This window comes from Fundulus heteroclitus, chromosome 12 (genome assembly GCF_011125445.2).
Source record: "Fundulus heteroclitus isolate FHET01 chromosome 12, MU-UCD_Fhet_4.1, whole genome shotgun sequence".
NCBI lineage: Eukaryota > Metazoa > Chordata > Actinopteri > Cyprinodontiformes > Fundulidae > Fundulus > Fundulus heteroclitus.
Window position 1 is genome coordinate 1,023,522 of NC_046372.1, and position 22,307 is coordinate 1,045,828.

At 38.0% G+C, this 22,307-nt stretch overlaps 3 protein-coding genes and 1 long non-coding RNA gene across 7 annotated transcripts in view; 2 read left to right on the plus strand and 2 right to left on the minus strand.

The window, feature by feature from the left end:
* Positions 1-3,962, plus strand: LOC105926916 (gastrula zinc finger protein XlCGF57.1). 2 transcript variants are annotated; one of them, XM_036143610.1, is made up of 2 exons: positions 1-451; positions 2,005-3,962. In XM_036143610.1, exon 2 carries the CDS (start codon positions 2,082-2,084, stop codon positions 3,609-3,611), a length of 1,530 nt encoding a protein of 509 aa, XP_035999503.1. In that variant the 5' UTR covers positions 1-451; positions 2,005-2,081; the 3' UTR covers positions 3,612-3,962. The 2 variants fall into 2 exon arrangements, with proteins under 2 accessions (XP_035999503.1, XP_035999504.1); XM_036143611.1 differs by having other exon boundaries at positions 1-301.
* A 2,142-nt stretch (positions 3,963-6,104) lies between these two features.
* Positions 6,105-11,988, plus strand: LOC118556498 (gastrula zinc finger protein XlCGF8.2DB-like). Its single transcript, XM_036143628.1, has 2 exons — positions 6,105-6,434; positions 8,544-11,988. The coding sequence occupies exon 2, from the start codon at positions 8,564-8,566 to the stop codon at positions 9,734-9,736; it is 1,173 nt and encodes a 390-aa protein (XP_035999521.1). The 5' UTR covers positions 6,105-6,434; positions 8,544-8,563; the 3' UTR covers positions 9,737-11,988.
* A 4,021-nt stretch (positions 11,989-16,009) lies between these two features.
* LOC105926913 (zinc finger protein 37 homolog) lies at positions 16,010-19,056 on the minus strand. Its single transcript, XM_021317020.2, has 2 exons — positions 18,814-19,056; positions 16,010-17,853 (listed from the first exon to the last, which is right to left on the minus strand). The coding sequence occupies exon 2, from the start codon at positions 17,745-17,747 to the stop codon at positions 16,356-16,358; it is 1,392 nt and encodes a 463-aa protein (XP_021172695.2). The 5' UTR covers positions 17,748-17,853; positions 18,814-19,056; the 3' UTR covers positions 16,010-16,355.
* Positions 19,057-21,849: 2,793 nt separating this feature from the next.
* The window catches only part of LOC118564750, a 648-nt gene continuing 190 nt past the window's right edge, over positions 21,850-22,307 (minus strand). The window contains exons 2-3 of one of the 3 annotated variants that reach the window (XR_004932022.1): positions 22,063-22,206; positions 21,850-21,885 (exon numbers count right to left, since the gene is read on the minus strand). This is a non-coding gene — a long non-coding RNA (uncharacterized LOC118564750). Of the gene's footprint in view, positions 21,886-22,062; positions 22,270-22,307 lie in introns of all 3 variants that reach the window. The other 2 variants (XR_004932020.1, XR_004932021.1) reach the window with 2 other exon arrangements.

Genomic DNA, 22,307 nt, shown 5'->3' on the forward strand with positions numbered 1-22,307 from the left:
GCAGACGTGAATTATACGTTTATCCACTGGGAGGCGGTAAGGAGTCGATATGTTTTTGTCTAGCCTCGGTTAATCCAAGAAGAAGACTTTCTGTGAGCATTAGCATAGGTAGCTTTATCCTGTAGTTGTCTCTGGGGTGAATATCTGTCCACTGATCGGTGTCCTGAGTGATCCCCTCGTTTCCTCACAGCACTCAAACCCAATGAGGGCGGTTCTGTTCAGACCTCCTCCACAGCCGGCCGGACACTCACCGAGGGACTGCACCGCTGATTGGAGGCTGGAATTAACTGGACAGCTCCAGGTGAAAAATAACAAGCAAAACGATTGATCAGCAATGCAAAGTCTTTAAATACCAGATTTTTAGATAATAGTTTGAGTTGTGGGAATCAGCCTCTGCAAAGTTTTCGCGGCAGTCCAGATACTGATCGGTGGAAATCAGGAGGCTAGAAGGGTAAGTGACTCTCTCCACTTTGGCGTTTGTTTTATGGATCTTGAAGCTGATTAAAGCCCCTGTGCAAAAAAAAAAAAAAAAAAAAAAAAAAAAAAGCAGAAAAGATGACTGAATTTTATGTGTTTAAGTTCATAAAAGACTAGTCGTAATCTTTGGATCAGTCTCTTTGAAAAAAACTGCTTAGTCAGTCACTTAGTCTGGCTGGCATTAAAATTGGCCTCCAGTTATAAAGAATCTGTGTAGTATCTTTGACAAGAACATGCTGTTTTAATTAAATTAAGATTTAATTATTTTACCTCTGGGATATTACTTTTTTTTAAAGAAACATCCTGATTGAAAATGCTGCAACTAGAGTTCTGATGAGAATTAAAAAGATAGATCATATTGCTAGTATTTTAGCTTCTGTTCATTTGCTCCCTGTTAAATCCAGAATATAATTAAAAATACTTAAGTCACATATACAATCATCTATCTATCTATCTATCTATCTATCTATCTATCTATCTATCTATCTATCTATCTATCTATCTATCTATCTATCTATCTATCTATCTATCCTTTATTTAACCAGGTCAAGCCTCATTGAGATTAAAAATCTCTTTATTAACAGCATCATAGCTGTGATTGTTCCATATGTTCTTCACAGAGAATCACAATGCAATGCCAGTATACACAATGAATCTCAGTCCTCTCAGATAGCTAGGTTAGCGTAAAAGTTTCTGCCAGGAAGTCTTAGTTTTAGTTTAATTCAGATGGCTGCTGAGAATGACACTGAATAGATTTTTTTTTTTTTTTTTACCTTGCTGTGGTTTGACTCGTTGTTATGTGTGGTTGACCCTGTTATTAGGTGTGACACTTTCTTCTAACAGCTGTGACTGGTTGATACAAGAAAAAAAAACCTCAAATGTGCCCTCGTAATAAAAGGAGATAAATTAACCGATTAGACTGGAAATTCCTCTGTATCATATTGTTTGCTCATTCCTCCTCTTTTTCTTCATGATGATTCAATATTTTTTCTCTATTTAAATTTAAATTTACCTTAATAAAGCCACACCTATCTGACTGCTGAATTGAATTAATAGTAATTAAAGGAGATAAATTAACAGATTAGATTGGGAATTCCTCTGTATCATATTGTTTGCACATTTCTCCTCTTTTTATTCATGATTATTCAATATTTTTTCTCAATTGAAATTTAAAATTACCCTACTAGACCCATTAATTTATTATAAATTAATTAGATTCAGCAGTTGGACAGGTGTGTTTGACTGCTGAATCTAATTAATTCCCCCCTATGGGGATGATGAATCTACATATTAATAATTGCTTGATTGTTTAAGAAGTTTATGTACTCATGTACTCCAATGTCCAACTGTTAATCGACCTGTGTGGAAAAATGAAGCAGTGGTGTTAATCATTTAAAACTCCTTTCCACCTAATATAATAAATATTCCCCTAATACTCCAGAGAAGCTATCACATGTAATTGTATTATAAAAGTGCTACATTTTTTCTTTGTACCATCAATAATTAGGCTGTTTTTTTTCTGTCCAGACCAACCACAGCATTATCTCTCAAAGAAGATAGATGTTCTCACTGACAAGAAGTTCTGGATCCAGCAGAGAAACTTCATGTTTGGTCCAGAGAAGACTCAAGGGATGGAGGAACCAGAACCTGTACAAGTAAAGGATAAACAGCAGGAGCCAGAACCTCTGCAGATAAAGGATGAACAAGAAGAGCCAGAACCTCTGGAAATAAAAAATGAACAAGAGGAGTCAGAAACTCTGCAGATAAAAGATGATCAAGTAGAACAAGAACATCTGCAGATAAAAGATAAACAGCTGGAGCCAGAAGCTCCGCAGATAAAGGACGAACAAAAAGACACAGAACCTCTGCAGATGAAGGATGAACAAAAGGAGCCAGAACCTCTGCAGATAAAGGACGAACTTGAGGAACCCTGTCTCGATTTTGAGAAAGAACAGCTTGACCCAAAGCAGATTGAGCTCTTAATGGTAAATCCTACATATAAAGACAGGGAACCAGAATCAAACAGGGTCCAGGTCTCTACAAAACCCGAGAACCAAAACCAGGAAAAGAAAAGTCAGAAAGATAGAGGTTCAAGTAATGGCGGGGGTAAAAAAATCAAAAGTCACAATGACAAAACAGAGAAACCTACTGTAAAAAAACGAAAGAAACCACAAATGAGTGGGAATTTTTCTTCTTGTAAACTTTGTGGTAAAGTTTTAGGTCGGACTTACTTGAATGAACACATGAAAATTCACACAGGCGAGAAACTTTTCTCTTGTGTGACCTGTGGAAAGAAATTTGTTAAAAAAAGTCACTTGACAGTTCATGTCAGAAGTCACACAGGTGAAAAGCTTTTCTCATGTTTGACTTGTGGAAAAGGTTTCAGCTTAAGAGGGAATTTATTTCGACACATAAAAACTCACACAGGTGAGAAACTTTTTTCATGTGTGACATGTGGAAAAAATTTTAGAGAAAGAGAAACTTTATCACATCATATGAGAATTCACACAGGTGAAAAGCCTTTCTCATGTATGAGCTGTGGAAAAAGTTTCCGCTTAAGAGGAAGTTTATTTCGACACTTAAAAACTCACACAGGTGAAAAACTTTTCTCGTGTGTGACATGTGGAAAATGTTTTTGTGAAAGAGATACTTTATCTCAGCACATGAGAACCCACACAGGTGAGAAGCCTTTTTCATGTCTCACCTGTGGAAGAAGTTTTAGCCAAAAAGAGAGTTTATCTCGGCACACGAGAATTCACACAGGCGAGAAACCTTTCACATGTGTGGCCTGTGGAGAAAGTTTTAGGCAAAAAGGAGCTCTTTCTCAGCACATGAGAATCCACACAGGCGAGAAACCTTTTTCATGCGTCACCTGTGGAAGAAGTTTTAGCCAAAAAGAGAGTTTATCTCGACACACGAGAATTCACACAGGTGAGAAACCTTTCACATGTGTGACCTGTGGCGAAAGTTTTAGGCAAAAAGCAGCTTTCTCTCGGCATATGCGAAATCACACTGGAGAGAAGCCTTTCTCGTGTTTGACCTGTGGAAAACGTTTTGGCCAGAAAGGAGGTTTATCGCGGCACATTAAAACTCACTCAGGTGAGAAGCCGTTCTCATGTTTGACCACTGTTTAGGAGCTCATTTAAAAAGCTTGGAATTTAACTTGAATTGGTGAGGACAGAGGAGGTTTTGGGACTGATGCAGTGCTTTGCTTTCCTTTGATCCTGAACCTTTGCAATTTTACTTTAATGTTGGACCCCTCCATGTCCTTCCCACATTGTTAAAAAAGTAACATACTAGTGATAAGGACAAATAAACCACTTTATGGTTGGACCAGTTTCGGTTTAATTTGCAGGCCAACAATGACCTTAACGAGTCCCCATTGCTAAGGGAGTGGACCTGTTTCGGTTCAATTTGCAGGTCATCTAAGCCATTACAAGGCCTTTGTAGGACAGTACTATAAAGCTTGCTACTCCACCTTACTCCAGACATTTTGAATTGAGAAAGCTTTCTGGATAGGAAGCGAAACATCTTCAAACTTCAAAAAAAACTTTTTTGGATTGACCATGACCTGAATGACTGCGCGCTGGTAAATCTGAACACTCGCTGCCTAGAGTGATTCGTTCTAACGTTTCCTCTTGTAGGGCATACAGTGTCAGGGAATGGTATCTGTTCCTCCAAGCTAACAATCACAAGTCAAGCCACATGAAAACAAACGTCTGCGTATACACACACACACACACACACACACACACACACACACACACACACACACACACACACACACACACACACACACACACACACACACACACACACACACACACACACACACACACACCTTTTACCCCAGTCTCTATGACACATAGAGCAATAAAACTGAGGGCAGAGGAGACAGGAGAGGAATGGCAGTTGGCAAGTTTTGTTTTTCTACTCTTAATGTAGGTAACACAGAGTTTTGAATCTGTATGTTTGCATTTCTTGTTCTTAATATTTGATGTTCCACTAAACATCAATAAGGCCTATTTATTTTTTCTTGGTGCCATTTAAGTTAATATTTGGTTAATATAAAAATGTACAGTATTAATAAGTTTGTTTCTCAGTTGCTTTTTATTATTTCACACTTTAAAGATTCATTGTTTTCTGTTGAGTGCAATAAAACTAATTTAAAAACCAGATATTTAGTCTCATGACATTTATTTGTTTCGTTCACATGCTGGTACTTTTCAGTAAAAACACGATTCAAAGTGCTGACAGGTGCTACATCCTGTCAAATTTCATCTCCAATTAACTGGAGAATAGTGATATAGTATCCCTTATGCATTTGCCAGGGATGTATCTTTAACTCAATAATCTTGCCAAAAACTTTGAGAATATCTCACATCGAGATCATCATAGACTGACCTTTCTCTGACTCTTTTTCACTAAGATCCCCCATCTTAAGAAGAAAAACGAGCATTGCTCTGTGACAGTTCAGATCAGTTCCAAGTGAACCTTGTGTGTTCAGATCCGTGTCTTCAGCAGACACGGATCAGTACGATTTATAGAATCCTACATGGACACCATTTTCCTGGAGCTTTTCTTTTTTCACTGGTCAAGAGTACCTCCTGCAGTACTTGCAGAGTTTAAATATACTCCAACACAATGTTGTCTCGTGCTGCAATCTTATTAAATGCAACAAATGTGTCGATTTTGCTTTTGTTTCCTCTCTAGATTTGATCAAATATAAAATCAGAGTTCTGCCATTTACTTCATAATTAAAGCCCTCATTTTCTGTGTCTGTTTCTCTAAGTCTGTACATGTCAGTGCCCACCAAGTCATTGGCAGTTATTTGTCTTATTAAGAAATTGACCAAATTAATAAATAATAGTCCATCAGGGAAAAAGTATCAACATCAAACCCTTATCCTCTAGTTGCTACCAAAACCCATTAAATCCCTCTCAAGAATGTAACTAATGGTCCTCTAACCATCGGGGATCGAGGAATCAGAAGAGATTGTTCAACTAACAGAATCAGATGAAGACTCTGGGTCACTCTCTTTTGTGATCATTTATTTTACCTGTATCTTTTTACAATTTACTCCTCTATATTCTTGGGAGATTGTTTTAGTGTTTGGTACTTTAAAAACATCTCCATCATCCATAACATTTCATTTCTGATTATCGATTAGTTCATCAACATCCCTTTCCTCCTGCCATACTTTGTTTTATATAGTCTATTTTGTTAAAGTTCCCAGCTCTTGTAATTTAGGTCTTGGAAGGACAATGAGGAAGAGAGTACATAATCATTTGTTAGAAGATGATGGTAATATCAGAATTATTAAATGGTCTTTTTCTTCTGTTACAGAATGATGAATAAAAAACACATCTCCAGGAAAATATTCAGTTTCTTACATCAAGAATCAGGAGTCTTACTCTTATCTGTCATTATGTAACCATAATTTTTGGTCAGACACTGCCTCAGAGTTCACGTATAATACACACACAAATTAAAGACATACATGTTCAAGTCGAGTCTACCAAACTGTATCATAAGTTAGCTTAGTGATTAATCTAAAATGCTTTATTGGAAGGTTATTTGCTCAAAGGCCCAAAAGAAGCCTAGGAGCTACAAACCATCTGCTTTTACTTTTCTATTTTCTTTCCGCTCAGATCTATATTATACATCCGTCCAGCAGGTGGCGATAATAAACTGAGACGTTTCTTTCTAGCCTCCATTAACCCCAGAAGCAGAGTCGGCTTTGTTGTGTCTTCTGAGCTGAGTTTTTGTGTCTCTGCAGCAACAATGTCTTCATCTCAGTCTCTGAGAGAGTTTATCAGGGAGCGACTGACCGCTGCTGCTGAAGAAATATTCTCAGAGTTTGATAAAACCATCGTCCACTACGAGGAAGAGCTGGACCGTCAGCGCAGACTGCTGGAAATCAGTTTGCAAACCCCAGATAAACCTGCAGAGAATAGGTATGAACCACCAGAGGTACTGATGTTGGTTTACTGATCACAGAGCTGTTGGAAAGTCTTCTAGGAGGGAATTTCGGGTAACTTGAGTAGTAATATTTTGATTAACTAAAGAGAGGACCTTTGGTTCAGTCGTGAAACATTTTAACCCTCTTAATTATAAATGGGCAGCTTGATAGTTTTTAATTTTATGGCTGAATAATTGTCAAAAAATGTGCAAAGAGTGTGTGTTCTGCTCCTTTTTCCAGGACAACCTCAGCTTTGAGTCTGGTGGTTATCATTACTGTCTATTAAAGAGTGTAAAATATTAAGGTTTGAGGACAATTTAGATTGTTCAAGTTTATAGCAGAATAGGGGCTTCAAAATGACACTAGCAAACAATTTCAATCAATATTTTTTGTCTTTCAATTATATTACTATAGATTATATATTAATATATGTTACATAATGTATAAAGATTATACCAAATGTTTATTAACATGGCCAAAGGTATTCAAATATAGGCTACAACTGATCCTGGATCCCTTTTTAATAATCATTAATGGTTCCAACACCACAAGTATGGAGGACCAACTCTGACAGATTAAAAAATAAACAAATAAATAAATGGTCAGTAAATAAATAAGCATGCAATTAAATGCAAATATTACAGCAAATAATTAAATTATACAATCAGACATGAATGTATATATCAATTTTAAGTGGCTTCTTTAGTTATTCATCTTTGTAGTAATTGCCTTATTCATTTACCATCGGATATTTTTAACTTTATTAATGATTTAATTTTTTAATGTATTCATTTATGTGTATGTTTTAATATTTTTGTTCCATGAGCTAACTAGAATAACCAACACTAGATGGTTGCACACTATCCGACACATTGCAAACATAATGTGTGCAATTCCAGTATTTTAATTGGATGATTGGAGCTTGAAGCCATAGTATTTGTGCCCAGTAAATGTCTATTGAAAGCATGTCGGGGATGCACAGTGATTTCAGGTGTTCATTATTTAAACAAATGTTAGGCCGGCCACAATTTCAGGGGCCCCTTAAGAGGACTTGGCCTTCTGAGCTTGTCACTATACTGGTAAAGAGTTAGATACATATCCACAAATGTTTATTACAAAGTCTTATTGGTAATGGAAAGAACAATCCTATTCCACTGATTGTTATTATTACTATCATGATCAATACCTGTCTTCGCGCACTCAACTCTGACAAAACTGTTCTCCACCCAGTGTCCTCTCGCTCGGTTCCATCTCTGCTCACACGTGACTCTGCAATTGCACTCGACCAACCTGCTCCTTCCATGCTCAACACCAGCTGTGCGCTCGGCTGCTCCTGTGCTCGCTTGGCTCTGTCTCTGCTCTTGCAACTTCATAAATGTATCTAAATGAACCACAGCATCAGCTAACCTTGCTCAGCTTTTTTTCATTCAATTAAAGTATTTGTTCCAAACACTACATCCGGTACAGCAGATCCACATCAAACCATATATGCTGTGATCAGAGAAGTTAATAAATGTTATGGGGTGACAGTGGCGCAGGAATTAGGGAGATTGTTCTGCAATTGGCAGATTGCCGGTTCAATCTCCCACTCCAACCGTCTCAGTTGTGTCCTTGGGCGAGACACTTCACCTGAATTGGCGTGGCAGTAGTCTGAGAGCCCGGTGGTGCTGATGTATGGCAGCCTCGCCTCTGTCAGTCTGCCCCAGGGCAGCTGTGGCTACTAACACAGCTCACCACTGTCGGTGTGAATGGGTGAATGACTGATTGTAGTGTAATGTGCTTTGGGGTTGTCGGACTAGTTAAAGCGTTATACAAGTACAAGCCATTTACCATTTAATGCATTAAACTGCAGTAATACCTTATTGATTAATATGACAAAAGAATGTATTTGTCCTTTTTCTTAAACAATGGTGTATTGTTCATATCTGTAAATGGTTCAACATTTAGAAAACGTCTACCAAGATTATTACCGAACCTTTCTATATTAAAATAATAAAGGACCTATATGTTATTACTTGGAAATATATGGGTTAAATAACACCCTACAGATTTTTTTGTCACATGTGATAAAAGTGAAGAGCATATTTTTTCTTTGTCTCTTTAGACCTCCCACAGGCAGAGCAGATGCCAGAGACACAGGGAGATGTTGAACCACCACAGATAAAATATGAACCAGAAGAGCTAGAAACTCTCAAGATGCAAGAAAGCCAGGGTGAACAAGAGAGTCTTTATACAAAAGAAGAACAGGAAGAAACGCCACTGCCACAGATAAAATTTGAACAGGAGTCTCCAGAACCACAACAGATAAAGGATGAACAGGATGAAGTCTCTATCAATCTGGAGAAAGGCCAGCTTGCACTGAAGCAAGATACTGATACCATTATAGAGAATCCTACTTATGAAGAAAGAGACTGCTGGGAACCAGAACCAAACTCGGGCCAACTTCTTGTGCAGAGCTCTGCTGAACATGAAGACCAGGAAATGAGCGACGATGAAGACTCAGCATCAAGTAGAGATGTAGAACTGAACCTAGATAAGCAACATCAGAAAATCAGAGGTCACAGAGACAATGTGGATAATCCAGATTTAAAAAGACAAAAGAAAACACATATGAATGATAATCTGTCTCCTTGTAAAGTGTGTGGTAGGTTTTTTGCTAGGAATTACTTAAATCAGCACATACAAATTCACACAGGTGAGAAGCCTTTGTCATGTTTGACCTGTGGGAAAATTTTCAATGAAAGTGGAACCTTATCTAAGCACATGAGAACCCATACAGGTGAGAAGTCTTTCTCGTGTTTGGTTTGTGGTAAAAGCTTCTCTCAAGGTACTAGCTTGTCTGGTCACATGAGAACTCACACGAGTGAGAGGCCTTTCTCATGTTTGACCTGTGGAAAAAGTTTCAGTGAAAAAGGAAATTTATCTATGCACATAAGAACTCATACTGGTGAGAAGTCTTTCTCATGTGTGGTTTGTGGAAAAAGTTTTGTTCAGCATATTCACTTGACTCGTCACCTTAGAACTCACACCGGTGAGAGGCCTTTCACATGTTTGACCTGTGGAAAATGTTTCACTCAAAGAAGTAGTTTGTCTAATCACATGAGAACTCACACAGGCGAGAAACCATTCTCATGTCAGACGTGTGGACAAGCATTTAAAGAAAGGGGAAGTTTATTTCACCACAGTAGAATTCACACTGGGGAAAAGCCTTTCTCCTGTATGACGTGTGGAAAAAGCTTCTGTCAAAAAAGCAATTTGACTGTTCATTTGAAAACTCACCAAGATCAGCAAGTTTAATTTTGTTACTCTCAAAAAGTGGTCTACATCAGAACTACTACGAGAGAAGTTGGACTCTGCTTCATCATAAAAATGTCTGTGATGAAGTGATTTAAAGTAGCTGTATACTACAAATATGAGATTAGGATCTGTTGCAGGCAGAACCTCGTTAAATAATGCATGGATTCTGTACTGTGTCATTTAAAACTGTGCTTTCTTTTAGTCACTGACCACTCGGCCTGGCAAGCATGCCTATATGTCTCATCACCATACAAAGTGAGGACGATGTTAAAGAAGGCAAAAACATAAAACCCCAATGTTCAGAGAGCAAAAAGAGCAAAGGGTGGTCATCACAAAGTCTCTCCTAAATTCTAAAAGATGCTATGCTTATCTCCAGCAGTAACAACAGTAACTGGGTCAGATTTAAAATGTCAGATTTAAAATGTCACCTAATACCCACTGTTAAGTATAGTACGGTATCTGTGATGCTTTAGACCAGTTTATTGAATGAAAGAAATTCAAATTTATCGTCCGAGAAACATGGTGACATTGTAATACTGCAGAGTAATATAACTGACTTTTTGAAATAATGATTTGCCAGACATTACTGTCAATGGTACAAAGCCCCTAAAGGGACATTGAAGGGAAATTTAGAAAATCTCTAATCTCTAAATCTCTACTCGTGCGCACTAGTTACTTTCGGTATCAGGTGCGCACCAGAAAGTAGTTTTCTTTTTGAATTTCTCTTCAATGTCGCTTTAAGGGCTCAGTGCAATGGCAGTCACAGTCCTTAGGCATGGGCCACTTACTGGTTTCACGGTATGAAAATGTAGTTTGTTTCAAAATCACAAAAGTTTTCCGTCATATTGCTACTGTGATATGGGGTTGTTGTTTTTTTTCTATCAGTCTAGTCAGAGAGAAGGTGGTCAGATCCCTTAGGTTGTGTGGTGCTCCAGCATCACAACCTCTCCCCCTGTGCACTCCTGTATAGCTGCTAGCTCTGCAGATTGTATGATTGTTGAAAGAGGCAACCACCACAAAGTTTTTCCTGTCTAAAACAATAAGTCAGCTGGATGGGAATACTTCGGCTACCGTAAGAAGATGGACGGCAACAGCTGGATGGAGAGGTTGCCCTACATGCAAGATGTGGTTTAGCACAGTTGTGGCCAGACGAGGCAATGCCATTGATATGTAATATACATATATCGATGGGCAATACATCCAATATGAAGTTTATGCCATATTGAAATGAACGAGCTACCTGCTATCTGCTTCACTGATGTGTCAGGCATTAGTGAAGCAGATACTACCACCTTGTTACCGAGGTAGACAGCTTGCTGATTGTACTGATCACAACTTCTCTGCCAGAGTGCTTTGGAGTTGTTAAATGTTTTTATTTAATTAGTTTTAATTGAAAGGGGGAAAAAAACAAATGCCTCCATGGCAATAGCTCAAATTTTGTGTAGCCTGGACTCTTTACGAATACTTGTAATTTCTGTTGCTTCTACTATTTATATATAGTGTTTACCTAAAACTCCAGAATGTAAAATATAATAATCCCTCGCAACATGATACATTACGTTAACAACAAAGACAACTGTTGTTGCGCAGTATACCCTAAAACCTCCTGTTCACTTTTAGCTTTTTAAAGTTAATAAAAGGGTTGCCTGAGTTCTATCAGGGTGTTTTTAAATCTTGTGTTTTTTTTAAGCTCTAAAGATTAAGAATGTTTAACTCTTTGCATTGGTTTTTAGAAGAGCCTTTGGTTTATGAAGCGAGACTGGATGTCTGTGGCAGCATGGTGTTATGTCTGTCCGAGGCGCTGTGTAAGTCTGGGATAGTGACCGTAAGGCAGCTGGTGGAGGTGGCCGGACCGGACCATGACGATGTCCAAGACGTAGGGGTCCGGTCAGTCAGGTTGGTGCGGTGACACTTGGACCTGGTGAAAGAGAGGATGACAGCTGGAGAGAGGCATCTTTTGCAGAAAACACACCTCAGCCTGACCCAGGATGTCCACCTGGATCCTGACTTTACAGAGGACAGTGGTCTTCTGCTACAAAATGTGAACTTAAAGATGGACCTGTGCAGCACAGGCCCAAATGTGCTGTATCAGACATTTGTTAAGATTCTTAACAAGAGAATTCTGCAAAACAGAGCATGGGACAACAAGTTTGGAGGACAGAAACCCCAGTGGAGGACTCTCTATAAGCCCCCGATAAGAAAACGGACTGCTGATCTTCACTTAGGATCCTTCATGGCGCTATTGCAACAAACTCATTCATGTTTTTATGGATTGTGTACGGCTTAGGACTTTCTTTAACCTTTTGATGATTTTAGCCTCTTTGGTGTAGTTTTTACCAGTTCTGTTTTTATCAATGGTGTACATTACTGTAAAGCCACAAAGTTAAAATCCCAAATAAATTTTTTTTAAATTGCAAAGCAAAAACGACTATTTATCTAGAAGGGACAGAGGTACAGCAAGCTGGACCTCAGCTCTATGCTGTGGCTCTTTGGAAGTGTAACGCAAAGGCCATGATTAGACTGGAGTTTTACTTCCACAGAGCCACTGGAAGCTTGAATGACTTTGTGCAGCTGTGGGGTTTTAATTACTGTTTCTGATCAGAATGAAAAAAATACAAGCACCTTATGTAAATAAGTTTTTAAGGTTGTTCTGATCATGTTTGAACAGTGTTTTAACTTACTGTATAAATAAATGTTTTGTTAAAATCAAAAATCTTCTTCTTTTACTGGGGATTTGCAATCAGATGGAGCATTATCGCCACCTACTATATTTTAATGACATATCTTTAAATCCTTACGTTTAATCGAGTTTGTTGTAGGAAAGATGTGTTTAAGCACCATCTTTCCAGAGGTATTTGAAAAAATATTTGACATGTCCATTTGTTTGATTCCTTCGTGTTCCAGTCCTTTCATTAGAAACTCTTTGATTTGAGTATTTAGTAAATTCAAACACCATGTGTTCCATAGTCTCCAGTTGACTGCATTTCTCACAATTTCCAGATGGATGTTTTCCAATAAGGTGCAGAGATGCATTTAACTTTGTGTGACCTAGTCTAATCCTACTAAATAGACACTGTTCTCTCCTGCTCTTCCCCCATGGCTTCTGCTCCCCCACTTTCTGCTGTATCTTATACTAATATCTTCCTTTCTTTCCATTATCCCATAAGCTCTGCCGCTACATCTTAATTTTGTTCTGAACATCTGTGTTGGAAATATTTTGTATTTCTTTTATTGTGTTAATGAGTTATTGGGTTTGTCATCATATATTTACTGGAATATATATGTGAGGTGGTTAGTGTTGTAGCTTTATTGTTTGTTTGTGTCCTTCACTATCTTCTGCCGTTCTAGGAGACCTGTAGAAGACAGGAAACATGTTGTGTGTGTAATGATACAAGGAATTTGTGTAACTGTGATGCACCCAGTTATCTGTGATACTTGTGACCCATTCTCTGAGTAGTGAATGGTCTGCATTAGGTGCCTGGAAGAGATGTGATTAAATCATGCTATGCTATCTTGGATGCCATTGTTCCCCTACTTCCTTAGTGGTGCAACTGTGTTTTGTAATTAAGAACATCCCCTATTGGAAATAAAAAGAGAGGTGACGACAAGGTGTGCTTCAGAGCGATGGAAGATTTGTAAAGGAGCAGATCTCTGGCGTTTCTCCTCTCGAGAGCAAAATTAACGTCTGTTGTCTTTCTTCCCTGATGTGTTGTTTAATGAATGTTTTAGGTGCTTTAAACCTGACAATCTGCTTTGCAAACTTGTACTAAATTGAATATATATATATAAATCGTAATCAGTGCCTGAGGTTGAGGACATTAGGCGTAATAATTACTGCTACAAAATTATGGCATTTGTCTGTTGTAGAATATACCATAATTTAAAAACTTTTATCAAGTCTCGAAAACATTTCACATCTGGGTGCTTATATCTAACATCTCACAGAACTTAAATTCCTGGGTGTGAATTAATGTGTTGTCTTAAAATATGACTAATATCTTCAGATTGAGGTATGCTGGTAGAGAGATCAATATAAACCAAATAGTCTTTGTATGCACTGATCTGAGTAATTGGAGCTCAAACTCACATTAACACAGGCATAAAACTGAAAACCTTCAAAGGAGCACTGACGTTTTGCATTATCGGCTGTTTCTTTTATGGACTCAACCAATAACTCTTTTCACTTAGCTGTTTTGCTAAGCCAGTGTTTAAATGAATCACAAAAATATCAAATCAAACTTTATTTATACAGTACCTTCCAACAACGCAATCCATCGGCCAAAGTGCTTTACAGCATACAAAACAAAATAAACACAGAACATATTAAGACAACATATATTAAAAGAAAAATAGCACAATTCTAAAAGTTAGCATTTTTAGATTCAATGCTTAACGAATAAATTTCATTTTCATTGTATTTTTTGCACGACATGTTGGCATACGAAGCAATCTGCAGCCCATAGTTCTGTGGACAAATAAATAATTTACGAGTCTTATTCAATTAAATGCTATAATTCATTTACTCTCCTTCAAACTCTGCAGTTCAAACATAACCCCTACCTTTTTAAACAAATGTCGATGGTATATATTACCATCACTGCTTGTCTTTTTGTAATATCATTTGGACAAGAGCTACATTTGACCAGTCCAGCAAGGTTGTTCTGTGCAGTGTTTATGAATCAGACCAGCTCGTACAAGGCATGGATATTTCAAGCAAAATTATTACCTTAGAATTACTTACAGCGCCTTGCAAAAGTATTTGATGTTTTCTTGTCTCACAACCTGGGAATTAAATTTAAGTTTGCACCATTTATTTTACAGAACATAACTGTGACTTTGAAGAAATATTTTTTTATTGTCAAGCCAAGAACAACTAGGACAAATAACAGAAAACTTTACCCTTATGCCAGGCTCAAGTTCACGATTCAAGGAAAATAATTTTAAATCTAAATCCAACATATAAGTTTGGGCATCAGTGTAAACAATAGATGCAGACGAGCAGCAGCTGCCGATTCCTGACCTAGACAATATTATCACTAGTTATTGGGTTTGAATGTCACTTTCTTTAAGCTTTCGCACAGTTTTTCTGTCCTTTAAACTTTGTTTCAGACACCGTAACACACAATTGTTTTCCATATATACACAAGGTGGTTTACATGTGTACAGGATGTTTAAAATACTTGTTCAGTTACTTCAAAATATTTAAGCACCACCAATACAATAACGTCCACATCGATTTAATTTAATTACTTAATTAGTTTAATTACTTTTTTACAGTTCATAAATATATCACCAAACTCTGATGGTTCATTTATTATGGTGACTTTTAACAATTGACAAAAAATGTGTTTTATTTCTAAGATACAAAATAAAGTCACTGATGAATTTTCATCTTTAAATGCGCAAACCTGTCATCAGTCGTCAGAGTCAAATGTGATCATGGCACTAAGTAAGATACGTTTAAGTATCATAACAAGCCTATTGGTCAATCCAAAGAAGGGTTTAGCTCCCTACAGTAGCTCAAATTAATGTTTTAACCAAGAAAGACATGCCACACGCCTGTTCGCAAACATATATTGTTCAGACCACTACCAAGATAACATGCAAAATGCCATAAGATCTACAAAAGCAACCCCCCCCCCAAAAAAAAACATTCAGTAAATAGAAATTGCCTTTCTGCAAAGTAAGTAAGAGGTTGATGATTACACCTCATCTGCAGGTGAAATAATTCTCTGCTCCCCAAAACTGCTGCAGAGCAATGACTGTACTGTACACAATGCTGCACAATTGTATAATCTATGTTTTCTGACCCTGTTGTGGTGTTTGCTTAGATTTCTGAAATGTCTGAATTTAATAACTGATTTACTTTTGTCATACTTTCTTGAAAAACATTCGGAATTGGTGGTTTAATCAAACAGTTAAATGAGGAACAATATATTTCAACTAACCAGCTTTAGCACACAATAAATCATATTTATAACCCAATCATTATAAAAATGTTTGCATTCCTACTGAGTTATCATAATCGCATAATAGAATTTATATATATATATATATATATATATATATATATATATATATATATATATAAAACCATCATTAAACTCAACACAAATACTAAAACAAACTCTTCATCTAAAAATTATATAGGGGAAGATCAACTGAAATTATTCCATATTAATAACAAAAATTACATGTACTTCTGACCAAACTAATGCATTGATGCATTCAGGCAGATTTTTTTTTTTATATATATATATATATATATATATATATATATATATATATATATATATAACAATCACCCATGAGGTCATGTGGTTATTTATATCTTTAGGATTTCTGGACACCCTCTGCCTCAGCTGATAAGGATTAGATCTGACAAGGACATTTTGATCGAAGCCTGGAGAAAACCTGTAGCTGTTGGTTAAAGGTCAAATCCAAGGAGTGCACGTCAAACTTCTCATTTTTAAGTTCTCATGTAACTCAGTTTTCAAAAATATATCCTGTGATTTATAGGATTCACAGGATAAACTTGCTCACCTTGGTGAGTTTCCATGCGATCAGTCAAGCCGCAATTCTAAGAACATAAACCATAAGTTTCACATGATTACAACTTCTAACCTGGGTGAGTTCTCATATGAACGGTCAAATGACTGCTTCGACGGAAACTTTTTCCACAGTTCAGACATGCAAAAGGCTTTTCACCCGTGTGAATTTTCATGTGATCACTCAAGTGAATTTGCTGAGTAAAACTTCTTCCACAAGTCAAACATGAGAAAGGCTTCTCATTTGAATGGGTTCTCATGTGCTGAAACAAATTTCCTCTTTCGCTGAAACTTTTTCCACAGTTTGTACATGAGAAGGGCTTCTCACCTGTGTGAATTCTCATGTGGTCATTCAAGTGAATTTGCTGGGTAAAACCTTTTCCACAGGTCAAACATGAGAAAGGCTTCTCACCTGTATGAGTTCTTGCATGCTGAAATAAATTCCCCCTATTTGTAAAATCTTTCCCACACATCAAACATGAAAAAGGCCTCTCACCGGAATGAGTTTTTATGTGCTTAGATAAATTTCCTCTATCACTAAAACTTTTTCCACAGGTCAAACATGAAAAAGGCCTCTCACCGGTGTGAGTTCTAATGTGAATTTTCAACTTACTTCCAGTAATAAATTTTTTTCCACAGGTCTTACATGAAAAAAGCCTCTCGCCTGTGTGAATTCTCATGTGTTCTGTCAAATAAGTCCGAGCAAATAACTTACCGCAAACTTTACAAAAAGACAAATCATCATTCATGTGTGTTTGTGTCTGTTGTTTTGAGTTGGAATCATCTACATTGTCGCCTCTGGTTCTCCTATGCCTCTTATTTTGACTCAGTTCCTCAATGCTACTCAATCCTGGGTTGCTCATTTTCTGATTTTGGTTTTCGGGTTCAGAAGGGATCTGGACAAGAAGTTCCCCGTTTCCATCTGGTTCCCAGAAGTCCCTTTCCTGATAAGTGGTAATTACTGTACAAGTATCAGTCTGCTGTTTTATTACAAGCTGCTCTTTCTCGAGTCCTATACAGAGTTCCTCCTGTTCATCCTTTATCTGTGGAGAATCTGCTTCTTCATGTTCAACCTTTGTCTGTAGAGGATCTGCTCCCCCCTGTTCATCCTTTATCTGTGGAGAATCTGCTTCTTCATGTTCAACCTTTGTCTGTAGAGGATCTGCTCCCCCCTGTTCATCCTTTATCTTGGGAGAATCTAGTTCCTGGTCTTCATTCTTCATCTGTAGAGAACTTGATTTTTCATAGTCGTCGTTTATCTGGGGAGGTTTGGGTTCTGCCTTCTCTTTCATCTGCTGAACTTGTTTTTCTTCTTCGTTTTTCCTTTGTGATTCTGGTTTCTCTTGTTCCTCTTTCATACATAGAGGATCTGGTTCTCCACAATTCTCTTTCATCAACAGAGGATCTAAAATGTCCTTTTTCCCCTTTATCCATGGATGCTCTGCTTTGCCATAATTCTCCATTATCTGTTGAGGTCTAGGTTCCTCTGGGTCCAAAATGCAGTTCCTCAGTTTTCAGAACTGCTGGTCAGCTCCCTTCAGGTGCAATGCTGTGGGAGGTCTGGACAAGCTAAAAGGATAAAAAGTGATGATCAATAGGATTATTACAAAAATATTACTTCACATAACCTAATATAGTTTGAAGATTATTGAATCCTCAAAATCCCAAGTCATCATTTAATAAAATGCTGGAAAACTCAACTTAACTGAATACATTTTTTTTAACTGAGCTTTAGGCCCAGTTTACATGTTTTAATGACCACCTCATGTTCCCCCCATCACAACAGACTCGGGGAGGTCTACGTGGCTTATATATATATATATATATATATATATATATATATATATATATATATATATATATATATATATATATATATATATATATTATTTGTACATTTCTCTACTTTTAATTCATTATTATCCAACATTTTATCTATTATTGATTTATCCTCAATTAAAATTACATTAGGTAGAACTGCCTTTAACCAGTCGGGTTGCTGAAACTAATTAATTTTCCTCTATGGGGACGATAAAGTTTATCTTATCTACATATTAAAATTGTATGATTGTTATAGAAGTTTATTGTCACATTTCCTTCACTGCTTAGGTGGTGGATCACCCAATCAGCTCTCTCTGTGTCCACCATCTTCCCTGCTTAAGAAACCTTTAGGCTCACTATAAGTCCCCCTCACTACTCCTAACATTTAGTCACTTTAGGAGCTCTCTTAAGACCTAAATTCCTTTGTGAATAACTTATATCTTACCGAGGTAAAAATCTAAGTAAAATCTTAGAATTCGGGAAGTTCTAACATGTTTCCTTAAATGACGTCACTAGGAGCTATTTTTAGTCTTAGGATGCTTTGCGAAAACGGACACAGATCCTCAGTTGGTGACACTTACGTCAAACTAATTGAAGATTTGTTTTTGTTTTTTAAGACAATAACATGAGGAGGTACACCTCGGTTTTCTCATCAAGCTTCCACATTTTAACCGTGACGTTCCTTAAACAAGACTTGGTGGTTCATACCTATTCTCTGCAGGTTTATCTGGGGTTTCAAGCTGATTTCCAGCAGTCTGCGCTGACGGTCCAGCTCTTCCTGGTAGTGGACGATGGTTTTATCAAACTCTGTGAATATTTCTTCAGCAGCAGCGGTCAGTCGCTCCCTGATAAACTCTCTCAGAGACTGAGATGAAGACATTATTACTGCAGAGAAACACAGACACTCAGCTCAGAAGACAACAAAGCTGACTATGCTAAAAAGAACCATACAGCCTGATTCTGGGTTTAGTGGAGGCCTTGAAAGAAACGTATCGGTTCATTATCGCCATCTGCTGGACGGAAGTATAATATTAACCGGTCCAGGAAGAAAAAGTCAACCTTTCCATACTTTAAAAAGTTTTCATGTCTTTAACTCCCTGGCTTCTTTCCAGACATTAAGCAAACAACCCTCATCTTGTTACTTTTTATATCATTCTCATAAAACCATTTTAGTCACCAAGCTGACTTATATTAATTTAAGGAATTAGATATTTCCCTGGAGATGAGTTGTTCATTAAACAGTTTTGTAAAATAAAAAAGAACAAACATTTATTAATTCAATGGTTTTTAACATTATCTTCAAACAAATGCCATTAATTGTGTAGCCTCTTCCAGTCTCTAAGGACAGCAGGATGAAATGGCAGTTGATGACTTAGTTGATAATAGACAGAAAATGAGGGCTCTAAAATTTGGAGGAAACAGGCAAAGTCAACTCAGTCATTGTATTTGATAAGAAGATGCAAAGAGGCTGACAGAACCAAAATAATTACTGAAGAGCTTAAGGCTTTTTCTTAAAGCTGCTTGTGGGTGATTAGTGAATATCTTGAATTACAGGTGGAAAGGCCTGGCTGTCTGCCTCTGGTGTAGAGACGACACGGAAAACAGCCCATGTACCCATACATGTTGAGTTAAAGGTTTGGCAAGGAATAGCTCACAATGCTGCAAGACAAATTACCTGTGCACTTTCACACAAATGGAAACAAAACTGTAGACAAGGATGTGTTTTCAGTATAATTTTATTTATGTTGCACCAATCCACCCCGCCTCTCGCCCAGTGAACGCTAGAGATAGGCACCAGCAACTTCTGCGACCCCATGAGGGATTAAGCGGGTCAGAAAATGGATGGATGGATGGATAGCACCAATTCACAACACATGTCATCTCAAGGCACTTTACAAAGTCAAATTCAGTCAACTCATACAGATTGGTCAAAAAGTTTCCTCTCTAAGGAAACCCAGCAGATTGCTTTGAGTCGTGACAAGCAGCATTCACTCCTCCTGAAAGAGCGTAGAGCCACAGTACACAGTCATCTGCATTGTTGATGGCTTTGCAGCAGTCCCTCATACTGAGCATGCATGAAGCGACAGTGGAGAGGAAAACTCCCCTTTAACGGGGAGGAAAACCTGCAGCAGAACCAGGATCATTATGAACGGCCATCTGCCTCGACCAACTGAGGGTTAGAGAAGACAGAGCAGAGACACAAATAGCGCAGAAGCACCTGAAGGAACGAGTCGTTCACCGAAATGCCTGACTCGCCCAACAGGTCCGCCTGCTCTACCTTCTCAACAAACAACACCGCAGCTCTGTTCATACGGGCTGTGGACTTGATGGCACTGTGCTCAATCACCTCACCCACCACTAAGCACACGTCCTCCATGCTGCACGGAGACCCAGCACCAACCTTGATACTGTTCTTTTGTGTCAGCCAGCGCCATAGAGATTGAAAAGAGTTGCGACACTCTTTGATGTCACCGCCAGGGCAGTCACGTGGTTCATGTAGACCGCTATAGTTCCAAAACATACGCTGGCTGTCATGTTCTTCTATGGGACAGACAGCAGCGATTGCGTTATTTAACGGTTAATACATATATAAACATACACCCTACTACTTTTTCAGCTGTTATTGCATGATTACATATTTGTTAATGTCATTTTTCCATTTTGAGAGGCAGGGTGACAACAAAAAGCTGTATATTACTTAGATACGTTTTACATTTTTTGGAGGGAAAAGCTTATGTTCATGTTCGTATGGACAGGAGAACAGGCTAGAACGGCTCTAACTTAACTTTTCTTTTCCATATCATTCATGTGATGACAGATGTCTCATGATTTTCATTTTATGGCGACTGGGCTGTATTATTGATTACCGTGATTTTGCTTATAAATTCCCATTCAGCCATTAGCTTACCTTGGTGGTAGCGTTAGGTCTGCCGTGGTCCATTCACCATTCGCCTAGCAGCTAGCTCACTTCTGATAAGTGGTCACCCCCAGACCACAACGTGAAACATGATCATGTTAAGACTAAGAATATAATTTTAATATTAAGCCATTCACATATTATCAAAAGCATTATGCTTATATGTTTGGGTCTATAGGTAAGTGCAGAGCTATTAAGATTTTTATCTACGTCTCTGGGTTAATGCACAGAGTAAGGTTAGCTGCAGAGAGAGTGATAGAGAACAGTGACAGGCAACACTCCCATTGGACTCCGTTGTTGCTTTTTGCTTTTTTGAGAAAGAACAGTCCATTCAGCATTTACACCCACTTTTTCTGATGAGGCCAAGTTGGCCACACAACAATGATAATTTTAATACTAAGCCATGCACAAAGAATCAAATATATTAAAGAATAACAACTCATTAAGCTTGGATGAATGAATAAAATATTGTTTAATAAAAAATACTGAGTGAGACAACAAGATGTGTGTAAATGTGTGTATCTAACTGGAAAAACAAGAACAAAGTGAAGGAACAGGGAGGAATATTATAAATACATTTTAAAAAAAAAATCCTCCACATACATCAGGCTTCAGAGTGCATCAGGGCTGAAAGGAAGGACAACGTTAATAATAAAGGTATAAGCTGGCATAAGATAAAAATTAACAATGTGGAACAAAAAAATGGGAACAAGCATAAATAATAACAAAAAAAGGCCATCAGCTTCCTCCGTGACTCGATCCATCTTTTTCAGGGCCTGAAGATCGGTCCCCAGGGCAGCTGGAAACCAGTCCAGACAGGACTGGTTATGGCCACAACAACGATCCTGGAGATCCAGGAAGATCTGTTGAGACAGGGGCACAAATTTATCCTAACAAGCCGGTTCACTCAGGACTGCCTAGAAAATACTTTTTCTTGCATACATCAGAGGAACTCAGTCCCAACACCTGTGGAGTTCCACTATGCACTACGGGCTGTCACTGTAGGGCAGTTCCTCTCGACAACGCATACTGGCAGTTACCTGGATGATGCATCAGACCACTTGGCGGACTTCTTGGACAACAAGAACAGCAACTGCAGTGCTTCTGAGGTTGTGAGAGTGGAGCAGCTGGTAGACCCATCACCACCTGACCTCACAAAGACCGAGTCTTGTGTCCTCTACCACCTGGCAGGATACGTAGTGAAGAGGGTCATCAGCTTCTCGCTCTGTGAGGAATGCCAGTGTGCACTGGTTGAAAAAGTAACCAACACAAGTGAGAAAGCTGT